Genomic DNA, 19,895 nt, shown 5'->3' on the forward strand with positions numbered 1-19,895 from the left:
CCAGAATACCAGGATTGACGACGGGAATCATGACAGATCTGAATTTGCCACGTCCTTCTCCACTGAGAAGTCCAGGGAAAGATCCCCTATGGCGCCCAGTATTCTCCATGTCGCAAGAAAAAAGGCCTGGTCTGGGTCTCCCAACTTCACAGAAGGCTGTTCACAGAAGGCTGTCGAGAATTGGAGGGGAAGCCAACCAAGGACCAGTCTCGCAGTCTTGCAGTCGCGGGCAGAGACAAGCTCGCTCATTTTGCTCTGGTTAAGAAACAAAGTTCACTTCATCAGATACATTGCAAAACCAGGTCGATAATGGCAAAGAAGACATCTCGGTCTGCATCCGCTGTGACCAGTCCGAGGCCGAGAACAAGCAAGCGTTTTTCATCGGGAGTTTTGGTGGCAATGGCGCTTGCAATTTGGCGAGCATACAATTGGCCAACGGTGTCATGTCCGGGAGCATGGCCACCCAATAATGACGTTGCCGTCAAATTACTGAGAGGCAAAAGACCGTCGCCGTCAACCTCGGATATGGTGTGCATGCCATCAGTCCCTGGGTTTCGATTCTCAAGGGGCACATGCAGCTGAATCGTCATTAATAGAAGTCGTATGTCATGGTATACCCCGGACTCACCCAGTGCGCCAACCGGCCTTTCTGCGAGATGGTAATCATGATCTTATCGCTGAAGCCCATGACCATGACATCGGTCTGGATCCCCCTGACAATCCCCGCCACCTGCTTGGTGGATACAGGGAAAGGGAGCTGGAGAGACTCTTGCAGCTGGTTGATGTCGAATGCCTCGGCCATGGTCAATTGCTGGTTATCAAACAAGTTGGCGGCCCTTGTTTGTTTGAAGCTCCCCACGCGGTACGGCAGGCGATAGCGGCCTTGGGGTCAAAATGACTAAGCCCATAGTTAAGATTTCCATGTTCACCGCTCTCAAGCCCGCCTTCGGCACAATCAATTTTTTGGTCCGCGAAAGAAACAGCGAGACTCGCAACCATCGGTCGATATTTCGAATTGGATGTCTGGGGGCCGACAAGATGCCCAAATTTACTCCGCGTCAGCGGAAACAGAAACACCGTCGAAGGGAGCAAACGGCACCCGTGGACACCAATGTCGCCGAAATCCAGCCCATTTCCAAAGATGAGAAAGAAGCGAAAAGACAGAAACTTCGAGAGGAGCTGGGGCAGCAACATTCCAATGTGTCTTCGAAAAAGAAGAAGCGTCTGGATAAGTATATTGTATGTGAGACAGCTGCGTTCACATCAAGAGAAGATCTCTAACATTCGGTGCAGGACAACAAACTCAAGAAAGAAGAGAACCTCGAGCTTCTGAAGAAGCTGGCCCAGGCACAAGTCGACACCTCCTCTTTGAAAAGTTCAAGGGAGTTGGGAACGCGCAAGACACCAGCAGGCGAACACCCGTCCACGGCACCCGTCGCCATTTCCACCGAACCCTCCGCCCCCGATCTGTCCGGAGATGAGTCCGACGAGGGAGACCGGAGGCTCAAGGTCTCCAATCCTGCGACCGACCCCGAACCGGCACCGGTACTACAAACAGCGATGGGAAGTGGATTAAAACGTCCGCTTGAGGTTGGGCCCGATGGCTTCCCAGTCATCAAGAAGCGAAAACGTGCCGCAAAGCCGGCTCCTGCACCGGTGGCCGAGGAGGTTGCATGGGAAGGATTTGATTCAGATGACGAGGAAGCAAGCGGTGGTGAAAACGATGCTGAAAAGAATTCAAAGGACGAAGATTCCGAAGGTTCCTCGGAGCAAACATCAGACGACGAATCCGATGACGAGGACGAAGACTCTGAAACCAATGATGAAGAAGACGAATCGGCTTCAAAACTGAAGGTTCGCCAATCGGCCTTCAAGTCCTGGGCCGTTCAGCAGATCAACGACGCCGTCGGCTTCCAGCCAACGACCGGACCAGTGGTGATCGAACAAAATCAAGCATTTGCCCCTCCCGAGAAGGCAGCCAAAAATTCAGTCTACGAGGAAGAACCCCTACCCCAAGAACTACAGGTGACCAAAGGAGATCCCAATCGCAAAGCGTTTAGTGTTCCGGTCAACCGCTCGGATGAGATTCAAACTGCCCGCCTTGGTCTGCCAGTCGTGGGTGAAGAACAGAAAATCATGGAAGCAATCCACAACAACTCCACTGTCGTCATCTGGGGAGCCACAGGTAGCGGAAAGACGACTCAGCTACCGCAGTTCCTATTCGAGGCCGGCTACGGAAGCCCAGATAGCCCTAATCCAGGTCTGATTGGTGTGACACAGCCTCGACGAGTTGCGGCCGTGAGTATGGCGAACCGTGTGTCTCAGGAATTGGGACAGTACTCCGACAAAGTGTCGTATCAGATTCGGTTCGAGACGACTGTGTCGAGCAAAACTGCCATCAAATTCATGACGGACGGTATTCTACTTCGAGAGATTGCGGATGACTTTTCTCTGCGCAAGTACTCAGTAATCATCATTGATGAGGCACACGAGCGGAGTGTGAACACAGACATTCTCATCGGAATGGTCAGTCGCATCGTGGACCTGCGCAAATCGATGAGTGAGGAGGATCCGTCAGTCAAACCTCTCAAAGTCGTCATCATGTCTGCCACACTCCGCATCTCCGATTTCACACACAATACGAGCCTCTTCCGGCAAGGACCGCCTCCTTTGGTCCAAGCCGAAGGGCGGCAGTATCCGGTTACGGTTCATTTCGCCCGGCGCACGCATCGCGACTACGTCGAAGAAGCCTTCAACAAAGTTTCGAGAGGACATCGTAAACTGCCACCGGGTGGGATGCTTGTGTTCTTGACTGGGCAGAACGAGATCCGACAACTCTCGAAGCGGCTGAAGCAAGCATTCAAGCCGACACAGCGGGGAGACACCACCCAGGCCAAATTACAGCTTTCAGCCAACGATGCACCCTTGGAAGCGGAGGATTTGGAGCTGGGGGGCACGGAGATGTCTCCAGCGGATCATGGGGATGATGATAGCGACATGGAGATCACCGGCCTCGACGACCCCGAAGAAGAAGATGACGGTTTTGATCTGGGTGAAGAGGCCATGGACTCCTCAACAAAAGTCCACGTCTTACCTCTATACTCTCAACTACCCACCAAAGAGCAGATGAAAGTCTTCGAGCCCCCGCCAGAGAACTCGCGACTGATTATTCTCGCCACCAACGTTGCCGAGACCTCTCTCACGATCCCCGGTATCAAGTACGTCTTTGACTGCGGTCGAGCCAAGGAAAAGCAATTTGATCTGTTCACTGGCGTCCAAAGCTTCCAGATCGGCTGGATCAGCAAAGCTAGTGCAAGCCAGCGAGCTGGACGAGCCGGACGAACTGGGCCTGGCCACTGCTATCGGCTGTACTCCTCAGCGGTCTACGAAGGGGACTTCGCCGAATACACAGACCCCGAGATCTTGCGCACGCCCATCGAAGGTGTCGTTCTCCAAATGAAGAGCATGGGTCTCCACAGCGTGATCAACTTTCCGTTTCCCACACCCCCGAGTCGGCAAGGTCTCGCCAAAGCAGAGAAACTACTGCAAAACCTTGGCGCCCTTTCTGGCGATGGCCGAGTGACGCAGATCGGTCGCCGTCTATCGACGTATCCGCTTTCCCCGCGGTTCGGCAAGATGCTCTATATAGGCCACCAGCATGGCTGCATGCCCTATGTCATCGCTTTGGTGGCTGCCCTTGCTGTGGGCGATCTTTTTGTCACCGAGAACCAGTTCAATCCCACTGCCGTACCGGCCAAGAAGACGAATGACGACGATGATTCGGACGAAGAAGGAAAAAAGATCTACACCAACGCAGACCGTCTCGAAGACACAGAGCGCGAGCAACGCGCCAAAGACTACGCGCGCGTCCAACGTCTATTCAGCAAACACGACGACACATCCGACGCACTGAGATACCTCTCCGCAATCTGCGCCTACGCCTACGCAGCCGACGGCGACGCCTTCAGCGAGAAGATGTTCCTGCGCGCCAAAGCCTTCAAGGAAGCAACCCAGCTGCGCCGACAGCTGACAGATATCGTGCGCTCCAACAACCCAGGCCTGGTGGCCGACTACACGGCCCGGCTGCCAGAGCCATCGCAGAAACAGCTCAAGGCCCTCAAACAAATTATCACAGCTGGCTTCATCGACCAAGTCGCCATTCGCGCAGACCTGGCCCCCGTTCCGCCGGAGATGCCGCGCACGCCTCGCCGCGCCATCGATGTGCCCTACCTGACTCTCTTCCGCTCTCGCAGCGACGGCTCAGCACAAGACGTCCTCTCGCGCGCTGTCTTCGTGCATCCTTCTTCCTTGTTGGCCAAGCTGTCTCCCAAGGAAATGCCCCAGTACCTCGTCTACTCGCATCTACAACAATCATCCGCCCACAACGTCGGTAGTGAGCAGCAACCCAAGATCAGAATGTTCCCCCTAGTCGCGCCAAGCGGCCTACAACTCTCTGCTATTGCGCACGATACTCCGCTTATTGAGTACGGCAAGCCCATCGGCAAGACCGAACTTATGGATGGCATTCCGCCGCGCCGCTCGTGTTGGGTTGTGCCGGCTTTGGTGGGTGATGCGGGTAGTACGGGCTGGCCCTTGCCTGCGAAGAAGGTGGTTCAGAAGAAAGATCCGAAGGAGGGGTGGGTTATTGAGAAGTTTATAGCATAGATTCCTGTCTATAATGAGATCATGAACTTGGTCATTTGCATCATTCATCGCCAAGTAATTGATATTTAGTGAAGGCATAGAATTTTCGATAGGTATGCAAGACATGCACCAATGCGCCTAGGTAGTAATCATCCGAGACTCCAGCATCCAAGCAAAACAAGAGCGGACCCCATCTAATCCCTCCTCCGGCCCCTATCCTCATATGGCCGTCGCCCACCACTAAGCTCCCCAGTTTCCCGATCCTCCCTAATGCCCAAAGCCTTGCGCAACCGCTCACTCTCCTCGATCTTCGCCTCCGCCAGCTCATGCACCTGATAAGACTTGAGCTGTCGTCGATCCTTCGGCAGGTAAGGTCTTTTGTCTCGTTGAGCGCCTCCCGCCTCATCCTCCTCCAGCTCCTTAATTAGACGCTGCCGGAGCGCCTCGCACCGCTCATCAATCTCTTCCTCGGATAACACCTTCTCCCCTTCATCAGCATCATCCTCGCCCTCCTCCTTCCCCTTCCCTTTCCCCTTAGACTTAGACTTCGATTTCGCCTGCTCCTCCTCAATCCGCTCATTCTCCTCTTCCAATCTCTCCCGCTCCTCCATAACCTTCACTTCAATCGCGCGCCGCCGGTCATGCTCGAGGATCTGCTTATCCGGCATACGCTGCTTGAATGGTTTCTCGGCGGCGTTGTTCGCCCCTGAAACGGGTGGGTAGGGCGCGCCGTAGCCCCGGTTGCGGGGCTTCATGAGCGCGAAATTGCGTTGCACATAGCCGGAGGTACCGCTGCCGCGCGGGGTGGAGAGACCGACGTTTTCGGCCATTTTTGGAGGTGAAAGGTGTTGTAATAAGAGTGGTTACGAGTGTGTAACTGACGGGGGGTGGAGAGGATATTCTCTGCTGTGTCGGTGCTGTGTTTCTCGTTCGATTTCGGAGAGCTGTGCGCTGCAGAAATGAGGTGGTGATATCAGAGGGACGTGGGGTTTGAGCGGCTTTGACAATATTATCGAGGAATGAAGAGATGCTTTCAGGCTCCGTTGACCAAGTGAGTCTTGTTTCCGGCGATGTACTTGCGAGAAGTTCATCGTCGCGAAGCTCCAAAGATCTTATCTAGTCACATGATAAAAAGGTCACGTGGTAAAGATCCTATCTGGCTGCTCCCGCTGTTTCAGTGATGCTATCTACTCAGGGTAGTTGTATTTCTCGTCAATTCAGGATGTGTAGAAATGGCAAGCAGCTCAAATTGCATATAATAATACATCAGGTCCCTCAGCAACCAGCAAGTACATGTAACAAATGACCGACAGGGAGGCACTGTTTGACACAGCAGTAGCAGCCCACGGAGGTAGTAGGTATAAGCAACAGATTTCAATTGAAGTAGGTCACTGTATACCGAAAACAAGAAAAAGAAAAAGACACAGCAAAATAAAACCCATGATGCAATTCCATATAACAATGCTCAACAACGGCTCTCTTTTGAACAAGTGGCCGGCGCAAAGAAAAAGAAAGAACAAGAAACAAAATGTCGTCTCCCATATTTCCGAATCCGAATTTCCTCTCAAGTCATAAAAATAGAGCCATGTTCCTTTTTGATTTCACACTCCCATTCCCACAAACCCAGGTTCTGCAAAACACACAAAGAAAAAGACACAGAAGACGCCGAATTCACAGACACAGGCAAAACTCTCAGACCGGGGTAGCGAGAAGCATTGACAATCGAATATTTGGCCCGAGGACACCAGGGGGGGGGAAAAAAGTACCACAATGGTAGAAAATGAACAGTCGAAACACAGAAGGGATGAACAAGGTCAACAAATCCGAGAAGAGAGTAAAATAAATCAAACATCGAAGCCCTATTCTTGCGCCGTCAAGCCATGGTAAGGGGGGGGCAAAGAGGAGACACAGCGTTGTTGGTAATCATATATCCCACCGGGATCCCCTGTATGTATATGCCCATATTAGATAAGAGAGAACAAGAATGGCTCAGCTCAAATAATGATTAGAAGGATTATGTGGGCAAAGCAAGTAAAGTGTGCAACGAATTAGTGGGCACTGGCGATGTCCACGGGGACAGAAACACCGGTGTTGCCAGACTCCTCCGAGACCGGGGTCACCGTGCTCTTAGCAAGTCCCTTCGACTCAAGAGAGCCGTCAACGGTGCTCTGGTTGTCGGTTGGGGGAGGTGTGGGTGGCGCAGTCCCAACAAAGGCGCGAGGTTGCTCCATGGTCGGGATCAAACGTTTAGAAGGCTGAGGTGAGGACTTGTGAGAGTTGGGAGGAGTGGTGGAGGTGGTGTGAGCCAGAGGGCCTGTCACAGGACAGTTTGGGTCGAAGATGAGCTTCTCAATTGCGACAATCTGTTTGCCATAGCTGAATTTCTTCAGCTGGCTCAGCATGGGCTTGATTTGGTCAATCAGAGCCTCGCGCTCAGCTCCCTTGAGCTGGCCGAGAACTTTCTCTGTAGTTCATGTTAGAAAGAAACAAGGTTCGGTAGGAGTTCGACTTACGGATGACATAGTTGCCATACTGATCCCGCATCAAACCGAGCAGGGGGCTTTCGCCCCGCTCGTTGGGGGAAGTCAGGGTGGAGATGATGTGGTGGCGCTGGTCTGGAGTGCCAAACTCGATGCTCTTCTCAACCACATTGCTGGCAAATTTGTGCTTAGAATAAGCCAGAAGCTGTGACATGACGATTTGGATCATGCGATCGCGATCCTTCTCCTCGCCGTTCTCAATCACATGTTGAATCACATAGTTGCCGAACTGGTCGGGGATCAGGTTGGACGTGCAAGCGTGAAGCTCGGCGAGAATAGACTCCCGGTCAACTTCTTCACAGTGTTCGAGCATGCGTTGGATAACTCGGCATCCGTACGGGTGCGCAGCAAGTCTGTTCACCTGGCCTCGGAAAGCATTGATGATAAACTGCACGTATTGCGAGGGAACTCGTTCAATAGCTTTCTGAATAACGTGGTTGCCATTCTGGTCCCGAACACATTTGAGGACGTGGTTCTCCAGCTCCTTGACCATGCCAGCTTGCTGATCAGTGAGAATGTGTTCCAATGCCTGGTGTCAAGTTAGTAACTTTTCCTCCCATAAGAACCGAAGCAAAACATACCTTTTGCACCACACGGCACCCGTACATCTGTGTCGACAGAGCAAGGACATGGCCTCGCATCTGATTCGCCAGGATCTTCTTCTGGGTCTGATTGCCATGTTCGAACAGCTTTTGCACAACGTAATTGCCAAACACATCCGTCATCAGTTGCAAGCAGTTGGGCTGAATTTCACGGAAGACTTGCTCCTTCTCATCACTGTTGGCAGTCTCCAGTTTTTGCTGGATAAACCGCGAGCCATGCTGATCACCACTGAACTCAACCACATGGTTGTAGATGTCCTTCAACTCATATCGCTTGTTTCCTTTGCTGTTCGCCCGGAACTCTTCCAGGAGCGGGCTGCGAACAACTTGGGCGGGATCATGGTCGCGATGGCCTCGAGAGACTAGGGCAGCCGCTCCGAGCTGACCGAGGTGGTTGACGGGGTAGAATCCGGAAAGGGCATTCAGACGAGCTGACTGGTAGCCAGAATAGTCGTAGGAAGGAGGAAATTGTCCCCGTTGGAGGGAGCCGGAAGGACCTTGCACTAGATCCTGTTCCTGGAAATTCCGGAGTCTCCGCTCGAACGCAGCTGCCTGGGTATCGGAGAGACGGCCGCCATTGTTTCGATACTGCAGCGATGCCTCCGCCCCGCCATACAGAGGACTATCCATGCGAGCATAATCTGACGGGGAGATGGAACCAGTGTCTGCGGCACGGGATCGAGCCTGGTATGCAAGATGCATGTCGGGGGTGCCTTCTGCACCATAACCAGCCAGTGTCTGGTAGCCGACATCGTCGGACTGGTACTTGACACGCGGGTAGGACCCATCAAAGGATGCGTGAGGGACGTACGGAGGTCGCTGAGCTGATTGCTGCGAGCCGTACCCAGCCTCGTTCAGTTGCAGCTTATTGAAACCAGCGCTCAGGTCGACGCTGCCGTAACGGCTGTCAAGATTCTGGTTATCGGAGTAGAATGAGGGGTGAGCAGAGTGGGTAGGACGTTGTGGCGCATATGAGGCAGAGTTGTGAGGCATGTGGGCAAGTGCACTGCGTCCTTGGGGCGGGGACACCGTGTCCGACATGCCAGAGGCCAGGGATGACATACCCATCGGGGTGGCCATATCATCCGCGCGTGCACTATCCAGAGTAAATCCAGACTTCACCGGGAAGGTAGCCCCCACAGGACTGTTGCTCAGACCGCTCGAGTTGATCTGCCGTCGACCTTCGCCGTTGCGAAAACTAGGGAACCCACCAAATGAGATGCCATCAGCCGAAGGGGAAATTCCCTCCGATGCTGTGCTAAGATATGGCCGTTGGCTCGCGGTACCAGCACCGCTGCTGATTCCCGACGTGCGAGGCATTGTAAAGTATGAGGAATCACCCGCCTCGTTGAGGACAGCTGCGCTCCGATCATTGCCGCGAGTCTGAATGGGTGAAGTGGCCATGCCGCCTCTGTTCTGGCCCATCGACAATGAGGTGTTGACGGTACTCCAAGGCATGTTCGCACGTCCTGTCCAGCCATCCGATTCAGATGAGGACAGCAACGAGCCCGAACCGGACTTGCCCTCAAAAGCAGTCTCGCCGATGTGTTGATCTACCAAACGGTCAGCATTCCTGCAAGTGTGTAATCCCGACAGCGACATACCATCTCCGAACCCACCTCCGAGGTTGCCGTCACCCCAAATGTTGCTGTTCCAGTTGGGCTTGCCAGCCCCGAAACCCTTTCCTACACTGTTGCTCTGAGATCCACGCATGCGGTCATTGTTCATCCCGGATGAACTCATGTTGGAAGCCCGGCTCGACCGTACCTGTGAAACGATGGTTAGTTTTGTCTTCCCTGTCTCGTCCCAATCAAAACTCACGTTATGTACGCTGGTTGCATTAGCGGCCATGGTAGAAGCCATCCCAGGAAAAACAGCCGATCAACAAATGAAGAAGCAGGTATGTACTCGAGCGGCGAGAGAATATTTGCAAGGAGGAGTGCAAGTAGGATGGCGATCTGTTTGTACTAAATCACAACGCCGATACGACCGACCGAAGATTTGTCGGCCTGTATTTGCAGCGGGCACCAGGCACCAGGAACGGCGTACACGAAGAATTATAAGACTGGAGGACGAGCGATCCTTGTTAGCAATGTTGGCCATCCAGGTGCAGCGATAGGTACACAGGGTATCCAGGGCATCGAGGGGAGCAACTCACCAAAGGAGGAGCGAGAAGGGGGACGGTGGAAGCAGAGACGGAGAAAGAGGAGGATGTTTTGTTCTTTTCCTTTTTGCTCAGCAGCCACAAGCCCGAAACATGTACAGAGTTGACAGGAGCGCAAAGAAGGGAGCCGAAAGGGAGGGAGCCTAGCAAGCTCAGACGGGGTGAGAAATGCTGTTGGGCAGCGAGATGGCTGGGGGAAGAAGAGCACCGCAGTGGAGAGATGCAAGGCGACGGGAATTGACAAGATCGAAACTGCCCTTCGTTTGCCAGTGCAGAGTGTGGCGGTTGGTAGCCGGGAGGTCAGAATTGAAGAGGCTTGTCGCGACGTTACTCTGCGCCGGGCATGCTCCAGGAATCTCCCAACCTGCCGATCGTCCTCATGTGCCTTATGTGGAGAGGCGATCGCCGAGAATGGAAATCAGGACAGGGCCGTGGGTGATTGGCGGTAGGCAAGGGGGTGGTGCGAGTGTGTGTGTCGGCGGGACGAGGGGATAGTCGAGTCGAATAGCGTGAGCTGAGATTCGATGGAGGAGGAATGCCGCACACCGGGGAGAATCCGAGGGCGAGGGAGAGGAGGGGGGGGGGGAAGAAAGGGCAAGGTTCAGTGGATCGATGGATGGGAATGTGGGCGAGAGACAAAGCACGGCATTAATGTAGCCCAGCTGTCACACAGGAGCATGACACGCCCGACGACAGGGAGTTGGGAGTGTGGGTGGGTAGGCAGGGGAGTCGGGGAGAGCCGAGGGAAGCGAAAGAAGGAAAACAAGAGGGGGAAAGAGAAAGGGAAAGGGAGACAGCACGAAAAAGAAAAGCTGAAGGTGGTCGAGATGATAGATAAGGCGAGAAGAAAAATGATGCGGCGAGTCCCAAAGAAGTTTGGAGATCTGCCGCGTTACCGTTTGGTATGGTAATTCAACCAGCGATCATTGGACGGGTACTTCATCCGCCATACATTATATTACGGACATAGAAGTACCACGACAGTCACAGACGGTCACGTCGATCTTACGATCTCTCCCCCAGTCAATCACTCCCGGCGCTTCTTTTTAGCCTGGCCCCATCTCTTTCTTTGTTCAAGGTTCAATTGACGGACAGGACAGGACAGCAGACGACCGGACAGAACAAAAGCCACTGGTTGCACCACGGCGGTAGGGTGATCGTAGTCAAATGCAGTAACTCCCCCTCAGTGTTCCTTGGGCGACCATGCCCAGTCGGGCCATCCTGCGGGATCGAGGTGCAAAACTGAAGTCATTCACACCAAACCACCTTCGGCCAAAAGTTCCTAGCGATCCACTCTGGGAAACCTCCTGGCATGTTCGACAGCAACCACGGGAAGACCCGACGCAGGGTCAGCGCATACCATGGGCAGTGCGGTGCTCACCAAGGACTAAACACACTCGCAGCAGGACACCATCTACAAAGAAGCATTATTGATTGCCTGTATATCCATATGGGGGAGACGGACAGCCCGATCCATCGGGGCCCACTTCGCCCTACTCCTCCGAGTAAGGCTCCCCGGGGAAGGGACGCAACTAGCGATAAATAATCCCCAGGGGCAGCAAACTGCGGTAACTTTACTAGAACAATCCCAGGGAATGCGGGTCGCCCGGGAGGCGACGGCTGCGAGTTGTCCTGCCCGGTTGAGGACGGAACATTCTTTTGCTCCAGCCAAGCGCCCGCCACTCTTTGGTAACTAACGGGGGGCGCAGGCTGCAAAGCGCCGCCCAGACAAGACCCCAATCAACCATGGTTGGTTTCTTGGGCAACTTCCTGGCCTCGATGTACTTTCATACATGATACTATCGAGATTGTCGCAGACACACAAGGGGGTGGTGGTTGTCTCAAATAGTTACGGATGGTCCCAACGGCCGAACAACAATAGAACCTGCCAAATGTAAATAATCGGCCCGGCCGGCCCCCTTGCATCTCTCCCATTTACACTACTGACCCTTGGGTCCCTCTGGCGATAGAGTCCGCAAATCCGCGCCATGAATCAGGGCCCATGTGTAGCTTCGTGCGTGATTCTTCCAAAAGAGACCGAGACACCAAGGTCAAAAAGTCATACAAGGCGCAGGTGAACAGGGATCTAGCGTCCGCGATCCTTGCACCGGGGTCGCACAGGGTAGGTGTCAGTTGCCATCACTCGCAGAAAATTCTGCGAATTTCCCCGGATCTGTTGTGGGTGTTGGGCTGGCTGAAACAGGCGGAAGTGTGACGAGTACTTGGCTCCACTAGGTAATCGTGACGTGTGTATATTATAGTTAACTCAGCAGATGGCGGTGACAAATTGTAATTTAGGCTTCATCTTGGGCCGATGCCGGATTTCTTGGTTTGTGGTGGGTCACCAACGGCCTTGAGAGTCGAGTCGATGTGGACATTCACGGTATAATATTAAGGGTATAAAGGTTATTGAATAGAGTGCGATTCTAAGGCCTAGAGTTGTAAATGTCAGTTGTGGGTTCGTCAAGTTGATAGTTCAGATCGGGGTTTGTATATATACCTGGACCCACTCCGTTCTTCGCACCCACATCAGAATTTGCCATGTCTAAAAGAATTGAAACGGGAGGAACCTGGACATTCACTATGCCTCTATTTCTATGCTCTTGGCAGAAGATACTCCTCAAACGACCATGATTTTGGACCAGACGGGTACGAGCATGCGCCCAACATGCCCTCGTACGGGAACATGTGGTTCGTGGGAGCGGTTCGCCAGAGCTTAGTTCGGTGACTATTCTAAAAGTAACCTGGTATTAGGGTCCAAGGAGCAATTGATATAAGTGGTGACACCAGTTTTCAACTTACCATTCTATTTTACATGAGCTTAATTACAAATTACTCATCCTCTAGTAGACTCGAATCACTCAATGCATTTCAGTTCGTGTCTTCCTGCTTTGGCATTTACTAACATTGCCTTTGGAGCTCCTGTTGCGGATAACCTCCACGGGAGGGTATATATTTACTACTTTTGTTGCACGAGACCTGTCGTGGAAAACGTTGCGGGAGTACACTGTCGTGTTGGTGAGTCTTATGTCGGGATATTTTGTGCCTTGGACTCTTGATTGACCTGGTATTTCAATCCAGGGGCTTGCGCTCCCGATGGTCAGCCTGATCCCACGGGTGAAAGGACGTTTACTTGCATGAGAGATCCCCGCGTTGTTTCCCGAAATTTCAGGACGATTCATTCGTCAGCTCGACTATTGATCCCAACGGGTTTCGGCGGGCGGGAGCTATTTGAAGATGCAGATGAAGTTTTGCCCATAGCTTAATAATGGGGAAACAAAAGGATATAGTAATTGACTATGCGCTGGTAATACTACGCAACACGATTGGTCGGGCCGACAGGAGACTGTGAAACCCCAGGCGCTCTCCAGGCATCAATCACTTGAACCTCTCCATTGCATCATCCCTGGACCTGTCAGCAAGCCCTAACACACAGACGCAATCCTTTGAGCCCAGCCTTGGGGTCGGTTGGATGGGAGTGGGTGCCAACCGGCTCATATCGACGATAGAGTCATCTAGCATCCTAGATAGGTCTCATCTGATTCTACCAAATGGCCACTGCCTACCCACCATGCGCAGAACCGGTGTGTCCGAGGCATCACGCTCAGGGGAAGCCAAAACGGTTCCGTGGGGCGGGCCCGACCATCACCCACTCACAGCGTTGCCAGGCCAAAAAAATCCAGGCACCTCCTCCTTCCGATTGGTCCCCGACGCGCCCACCAACAGAACCATCAACAAACGCCTAAGCCCACTCCAGCCTAGTTCACTAGTCTAGCCCTGCCTCGCCCTCGCTCTCCCCTTTCTCCCCTTCCTCGCCCATTCTCCATCTCACTCCTCCATTCTTTCTTTCCCTTCACCACTCCCCCTCTCTCCCCCCTCTATCCCTCCCTTCCAACGCACGAGTCAGCTTCACTCTTTCAGCTGCTCTGCAATCCATTCTTTCTTATCATCGAGCCACTCATTCTCACTCGATTCCATTCTTTCTCCAGCCCTGTCCGGATCCGGCCAATTCATTCCAGTCGCGTCTTGGATCGATCGATCTTTATTTTTGTTATCTCAAATGATCTAAACACCTCTTCGTGGAATTTGATTTCGACAATCAACAACCTCGTGTCGCCAACTTCGACAACCACCGACACGACACCCGCTCAGTCTTCGACCCCCGATCGACGACAAAGATGTTCTTTTCGCAGCTCATGCGTCGGGGCGATAGTGACAATGGCGGACTCTCTACGCCCACAGTGGACCTCCTGATCACCCTACTGGTTCTCATCCTGCTTGCCCTCGCCCTGGTCGGCGGCCTTCTCCTGCTGCGTCGCAAGCGCAACGCCCGCAAGGACCAGTCGGTCCTCCCCATCCACAACGGACAGTGCACCCAATCCCACCACTCGCGTCGGTTAACAATAACGGCCTCCCGGACCGAATCTGTCCTGGTGTACGACGAGAAGCGCAACCTGATGGAGAACTCGGACAGCCCGCCACCTAGCCCCGTGCCTGAAATCCGCATCACCTTCCCAGAAGAGGAAGATGAGTCCGGCAAGCGCAAGTCTGGCCGCATGGTCATCGTTCGCATCAGCGACGCCGGCAGTGTGGGCCTGGAACCGTGTCACGAGGATCTGCCGCCATACCAAACCACCGATACTGGCCGCTTCCACTCCTTGGATATTGAACGGATGGGTGGGTTGAAAGAGAAAGAGGATGTGCGATATGCCTAGAGGATCTACTACCAGCGAAACCATTTGCAACCTCAGTGGACCTCGATAAACCCCGATCTATCTTTTTCGCACCTTTTTCCAACGACCAACCCAAAAGCATGACGAGGATCCTGGCGAGCGTCACTGGTTTTTCCTTCACTATACCTATTGTCCCCACACCCACCCACCTGCGCGGTCTGCACATATGCAAGTAACCCTTGAAATCGGCCTCATCCCACGAAGTCCTTGAGACGACGGGTCTCGTGCAACTCATGGCGCTTCTTCTCCCACTACTGGATACCAGCCGAGGCTGGATTGTGAATAGCGAGGGCCTGCCATTTGATTGTCTTTTTGTCTGAGCGTGTCAATATTTTCATGGCGTTTTGAATTCTTTCCTCGATGCTCATCTCCAACCCTGTCATGTCCCTAGGGTTTGGAACGATATGCACGTGGGCTTTCCTCTCCTTCTCTCTTTATTTTCTCTTCGACGAACCTCTTAATGGGTGCACCTTTTCACTTTTTTCTCTTACTTCGTGGTGCCCCTCTACTTCTTCTTACCCTTCTTGTGTGCCCCTTGGTACTGGCAGCTGGATAATGTATGTACTTAGTCCTCCTATTTTGAGTCGGCCATCTGAGGCAGATCTGCAATCTATTACGCGTTTCTCCCAAATTTCTTTCATCCATCGTAGTGAAGTAAGAAGAACTGTTGATCGAAGTTCAAATGTTGTTGTGTGCTCTTCGTCTCGGCCAATCACCGCCCATTTCCCCAAACCCGCCCGTTCCGCGACGTCACCCACTTTTTTCTTTCTTGACCTTCAAGAGCTCTTTTTCTTCTTTTTTTCGCTTGCTGCCACTCTTCTTTTCACCTCCAACAGTACCTACCGCCATGTACCTTTTCTAGTTCCCCTACGAGTACGAAAGCTGGTCAATAGAAGAGCTCAGAAGGGGGCAGCTGCGTGACCCGTGTCCGGCGCGGCCAGCTTTCATTTAAGGCTCATTCACTCCTTTCGCGTTCGCTCTCATCTGAGTCCGGCCAATTGAACCAGTTAGCCGCGTGCTTACCGTCGGGTACCTCTCGCAGCTCAATCCAATATCCACCGTGTCCCAGACGCTTTCCAACAAGGAGTACGGGCCCACACAACACTCCCCTGGAAAACAACCACGCAGTCACGAGGACTACAGACATAATTCAAGAGAAAATGGTTCAGTCACAAACTCCAAGGTCGGTGAGGGATAACTTGAATCCCAGTGGTTCGAGCACCTCCAGTCCTCCCTCTGGCCCACAAGGACCCCAGGGCAAAGTGCAAGCGGAGACGACACGGCAGCTAGAGCAGGAATTCAAGAGAAAGCACTTCGGTGTGCTGGGTGTGCTGGTGTGGATACTGTGAGTTTTGTTTATCTTTTGGTCTGGTTCGAATTAAAATGCTGATCTTGCTTGTTTGGCAAACAGGGTTGTGCATCTTGCAGGTATATGGTTCTTCAAGAAGGGGTTTCTCCTTACTCGCATGGTCTTGGAAGACAAATCATCATGCGATGTGCTCCCCCTGGATGATTCGGCCTCGCTGAGCAAGACCCGTGATGGTTGTTGGCACGACAAGTCCTTCGACAAGGCTGTTGTCATCATTATAGATGCTCTGCGCTATGATTTTACAGTGCCATTCGCCCCGAAGGACGAAAGTGAATCTGCCCATCTGTTTCATGATAATATCCCCGTTCTCTATGAGACTGCAGTGAACAATCCTGCGAATGCGTTTCTCTTGCCTTTCATTGCAGACCCGCCGACTACGACCCTGCAACGACTCAAGGGATTGACCACGGGCACTTTGCCCACGTTCCTCGATGCCGGCTCCAACTTTGCTGGAAGTGCCATTGATGAAGACAACTTGGTTGCCCAGCTGCGCAACGCTGGAAAGAACCTGGTCCAGCTTGGTGACGATACCTGGCACGCTTTGTTCCCTGGTTACTTCGATGCGAACCTCACCCACGCCTACGATTCGTTCAATGTCTGGGATTTGCACACTGTCGATAACGGAGTCACAGAGCATCTCTTCCCGCTTCTTCGTGCCGAAAATAGGACAAAATGGGATGTCATCTTTGGCCATTACCTCGGCGTCGATCATGCGGGCCACCGTTACGGTCCGAACCATGCCGCAATGGCTGCAAAGCTGCAGGAAATGGACCGCGTCATTCGCGATGTCATCGCTGCACTGGACGATAATACTCTTTTGGTGGTTATGGGTGACCACGGCATGGATATCAAGGGCGACCACGGAGGCGAGTCAGATGACGAAGTCGAAGCCGCTTTGTGGATGTACTCCAAGAAGGGAATCTTTGGACGTACGACAAAGGATACTTTGCTACCGCCCAAGCACGCTCGCGAACGCTTCGTGCCGCAGATCGATCTCGTTCCGACTCTGTCACTGCTTCTGGGAATGCCGATCCCCTTCAACAACCTCGGATCTCCCATTGAGGAGGCATTCGCAGGATCCAAGGGGAATGACTTCGCGAACTTGTTGGCGGTTAACCGGTTGACCTCGGCTCAAATTAAGAGGTATCAGCACCAGTATATGATTGCTCGAGGTGCGGGTGAGGATGCCGAGTCCATGGCTTTGTGGGCTGCCGCGGAAGACGAATGGAATATAGCCTCGAAGTCTAAGACCGCGGCTGTGCGTTCCAGCTATGATTTATACCGGAAGTATCAGCGCCATACGCTGGAGATTTGTCGTGGATTGTGGGCCCGATTTGATGTGCCTAGCATGATCCAGGGCATTGCGATTTCGTTTGTTGGGATCGCTCTCCTTGTGTTCTATGCCCGAGGCTTGAAAGGTGACCGAACGGAACTCACCCCTCGCCTTCTTACGCTTGTGGGCGTGGGATCTGGAGTGGGTGCTGCGGCTGGCGCTGCTTCGGTTTTGTTCGCGCTCACGGACATGCCCATTGTTGAAGCGTCTGCGCTGCTGGGGACGACTGGGAGTCTCCTAGGTGCTTCGGTCGCAATCTTCAAAGAATCCTCGAACCTGACCTTGCCTCTTCCGAATGGCATGTGGGGATGGCTCGCCGTCTTCTTCACTGTTTCTCAATCGATTGGGTTCGCTTCCAACTCGTACACGATCTGGGAAGATGATATTCTGCTGTTCTTCCTCACAACCTTTGGCGTATGTGCGGGCATCTCATCCATGCGGCAGAAGGCGACTACAGACCGGGTCCTGGGCGTGTATCATTCGATTCTGTTCGTCATTCTTGGCCGGCTCGCTTCATTCTCCCGCCTCTGCCGTGAGGAGCAGATGCCCTTCTGTGTCTCGACCTACTACTCATCCGCAACGTCCTCCATCTCTGCACCCTGGCAACTTGCAATTCCATTTATGGTGACCCTGTTCCTCCCCGGGGTCGTACGGTCCTACTATGCCGGATCCAAGTCCTATGAAGGTGCCGCTACCCTGTGGATTGGCTTTGCCTTCCGTCTGGGTCTCTTGGTCACTTCAATGTTTTGGATACTCGAAGCTGCCGACGACGGCGAGTGGCTCCCTCTGCGCAAAGAAACATTGAAAACCGTTCGGGTATTCCTAGCACAGCTCGTGCTTGCACTGGCCTTTGGGGCCGGCACAGGCGCGTACCTCTACTCCAAGCCCTGTGTCAGTATCAGCGTGAGCAAACCCCAAGACGATCCCAATGCTCCTCCTGCGCCTATCATCGCCGGCCAGCAACAACAACCCCGAACAACCCTCACGATCCTTGGCTTCGGCAATGTACATGGCACGCGCTTCTTCTTCCTGGTGATCAACTTCGCACTCGCCATCATCCTCATGCAAAAACCAATGGGTCAGGGTGCCGTCGCCCTCCTCGTCTGGCAGATCCTGTCTCTGCTGGAAATCCTCGACACCAACGCCCTAACCTTGACCAACTCAGCCATCGGCCCCGTCGTCCTAGGCCTGCTGGGGTCCTTCTACTTCTTCAAAACAGGCCACCAGGCCGTCCTCTCCAGCATCCAGTGGGAAACGGCATTCATCCCTCTCTCCACCATCAAGTATCCCTGGTCACCACTTGTGGTTATCCTCAACACCTTCGGCGCCCAGATCCTGGTCGCCATCGCTGTCCCGCTCACCGTGCTATGGAAACGGCCCCTCCAGACCCACGATCGCGTCTCACAGCCATCATCCCCATCAGCCAAACTAATTAACCCTGCGGCGAAGATGCTCTCGGACGTTGTGCAGGCTGCTACTTCCCACATCCTCTACCTAGCTACCATCAATCTCGCTACTACCATGTGGGCGGGCCATCTCCGCCGCCATCTCATGCTCTACCGCATCTTCAACCCCCGTTTCATGATGGGTGCGGGTGTTTTGGCCGTTGTGGATGTGGTCCTCATCTTGTTTGCTGTCGCTGGTGTGCGGTGGAGCACTGTGAGCGTCGGCGAGATTTTTGGGTGGTGAGATGTCTGGAGTCTCCGTTGCTCTACCATAGACCATATCCCTGTACATTGTGTCTTCGTTATTTTGTGTCAGTCCTTGGTTAGATAGATTGAATCCAGATAATCCTTGATCAGCTCATTGGAGATGCCAGCCTGATACACCGGACAAAGATAGGGTTGCTCTCAACTCTGTAGTGATAGACGTAGAAAAACTTGCTGAGTGAAGGGTGAAAGGTGTGGTCTGTATGTTGTCTAAAACTAGCACTCTATGCCGTGTAGCCCACTCTCCAGTATGTACTTTAATGGCACAGGAAAGCTCTTATGTTCGATAGTCGATTTATTGCGGAGTGCTCCCTAGAAGGGCTGGAAATGCGATTAGCTCTTGCAATTTGCCTCCCACTCCTTTCGTGAAGATAGGAGTCAGGAAGAACACAAATCCTTTTGTCAAATAATTTACAGGGGCCTCCGATCCTTCTAGAAGATCTCTCCCATCGAATGGTCTACAGATACTAAGATGTCGGGGCGGGGCGTGAGGCGGGGGCGGGCCTGAAGGAAGATCTCCGCGAAGTTTCATGTTGATCGTCTTCGCCATGAACCAACAGAGAAATCGAGAAGGCATCTATAAAATTAGAATACGGTGGGAATTGGAAATTTTAATGAACAGAGTCTTAAAGCATGCGTTTTGAATGCGAAACCTTCATTCTCTTCATTGGTTAGGCCCTGATCATTCCTCATGTTGTTACATGTAGCCTCAGGCTCCTAATTTATACCCCACCCATATTCCTCAGCCCCAAGGTTTTCAGCCCCAGGAAGGATGGGATCTGAGCTCATAGGTTGCCACTA

The 19,895-nt window shown here is 53.1% G+C and overlaps 6 protein-coding genes across 6 annotated transcripts; 3 read left to right on the forward strand and 3 right to left on the reverse strand.

Moving 5' to 3' along the window:
- Positions 1-281: 281 nt before the first annotated feature.
- Positions 282-802, reverse strand: N7474_003277 (uncharacterized protein; the record flags this gene model as incomplete). The annotated part of the gene is made up of 2 exons (XM_057194692.1): positions 282-578; positions 629-802. 2 exons carry the CDS (start codon positions 800-802, stop codon positions 282-284), a joined length of 471 nt encoding a protein of 156 aa, XP_057056047.1.
- A 236-nt stretch (positions 803-1,038) lies between these two features.
- N7474_003278 (ATP-dependent RNA helicase ECM16) lies at positions 1,039-4,665 on the forward strand (the record flags this gene model as incomplete). Its single annotated transcript, XM_057194693.1, has 2 exons — positions 1,039-1,239; positions 1,294-4,665. 2 exons carry the CDS (start codon positions 1,039-1,041, stop codon positions 4,663-4,665), a joined length of 3,573 nt encoding a protein of 1,190 aa, XP_057056048.1.
- Positions 4,666-4,838: 173 nt separating this feature from the next.
- cwc21 (U2-type spliceosomal complex subunit CWC21) lies at positions 4,839-5,474 on the reverse strand (the record flags this gene model as incomplete). The annotated part of the gene is made up of 1 exon (XM_057194694.1): positions 4,839-5,474. The coding sequence occupies one exon, from the start codon at positions 5,472-5,474 to the stop codon at positions 4,839-4,841; it is 636 nt and encodes a 211-aa protein (XP_057056049.1).
- A 1,218-nt stretch (positions 5,475-6,692) lies between these two features.
- N7474_003280 (mRNA-binding protein PUF3) lies at positions 6,693-9,637 on the reverse strand (the record flags this gene model as incomplete). The annotated part of the gene is made up of 5 exons (XM_057194695.1): positions 6,693-7,108; positions 7,158-7,713; positions 7,766-9,339; positions 9,391-9,553; positions 9,608-9,637. The coding sequence occupies 5 exons, from the start codon at positions 9,635-9,637 to the stop codon at positions 6,693-6,695; spliced, it is 2,739 nt and encodes a 912-aa protein (XP_057056050.1).
- A 4,491-nt stretch (positions 9,638-14,128) lies between these two features.
- On the forward strand, positions 14,129-14,665 carry N7474_003281 (uncharacterized protein; the record flags this gene model as incomplete). Its single annotated transcript, XM_057194696.1, has 1 exon — positions 14,129-14,665. The coding sequence occupies one exon, from the start codon at positions 14,129-14,131 to the stop codon at positions 14,663-14,665; it is 537 nt and encodes a 178-aa protein (XP_057056051.1).
- A 1,178-nt stretch (positions 14,666-15,843) lies between these two features.
- On the forward strand, positions 15,844-19,074 carry N7474_003282 (mannose-ethanolamine phosphotransferase GPI13; the record flags this gene model as incomplete). Its single annotated transcript, XM_057194697.1, has 2 exons — positions 15,844-16,028; positions 16,095-19,074. 2 exons carry the CDS (start codon positions 15,844-15,846, stop codon positions 19,072-19,074), a joined length of 3,165 nt encoding a protein of 1,054 aa, XP_057056052.1.
- Positions 19,075-19,895: the final 821 nt, after the last annotated feature.

This window comes from Penicillium riverlandense (assembly GCF_028828495.1).
Source record: "Penicillium riverlandense strain IBT 135883 chromosome Unknown utg000002l_segment0_segment0, whole genome shotgun sequence".
Classification (NCBI taxonomy): Eukaryota; Fungi; Ascomycota; class Eurotiomycetes; order Eurotiales; family Aspergillaceae; genus Penicillium; species Penicillium riverlandense.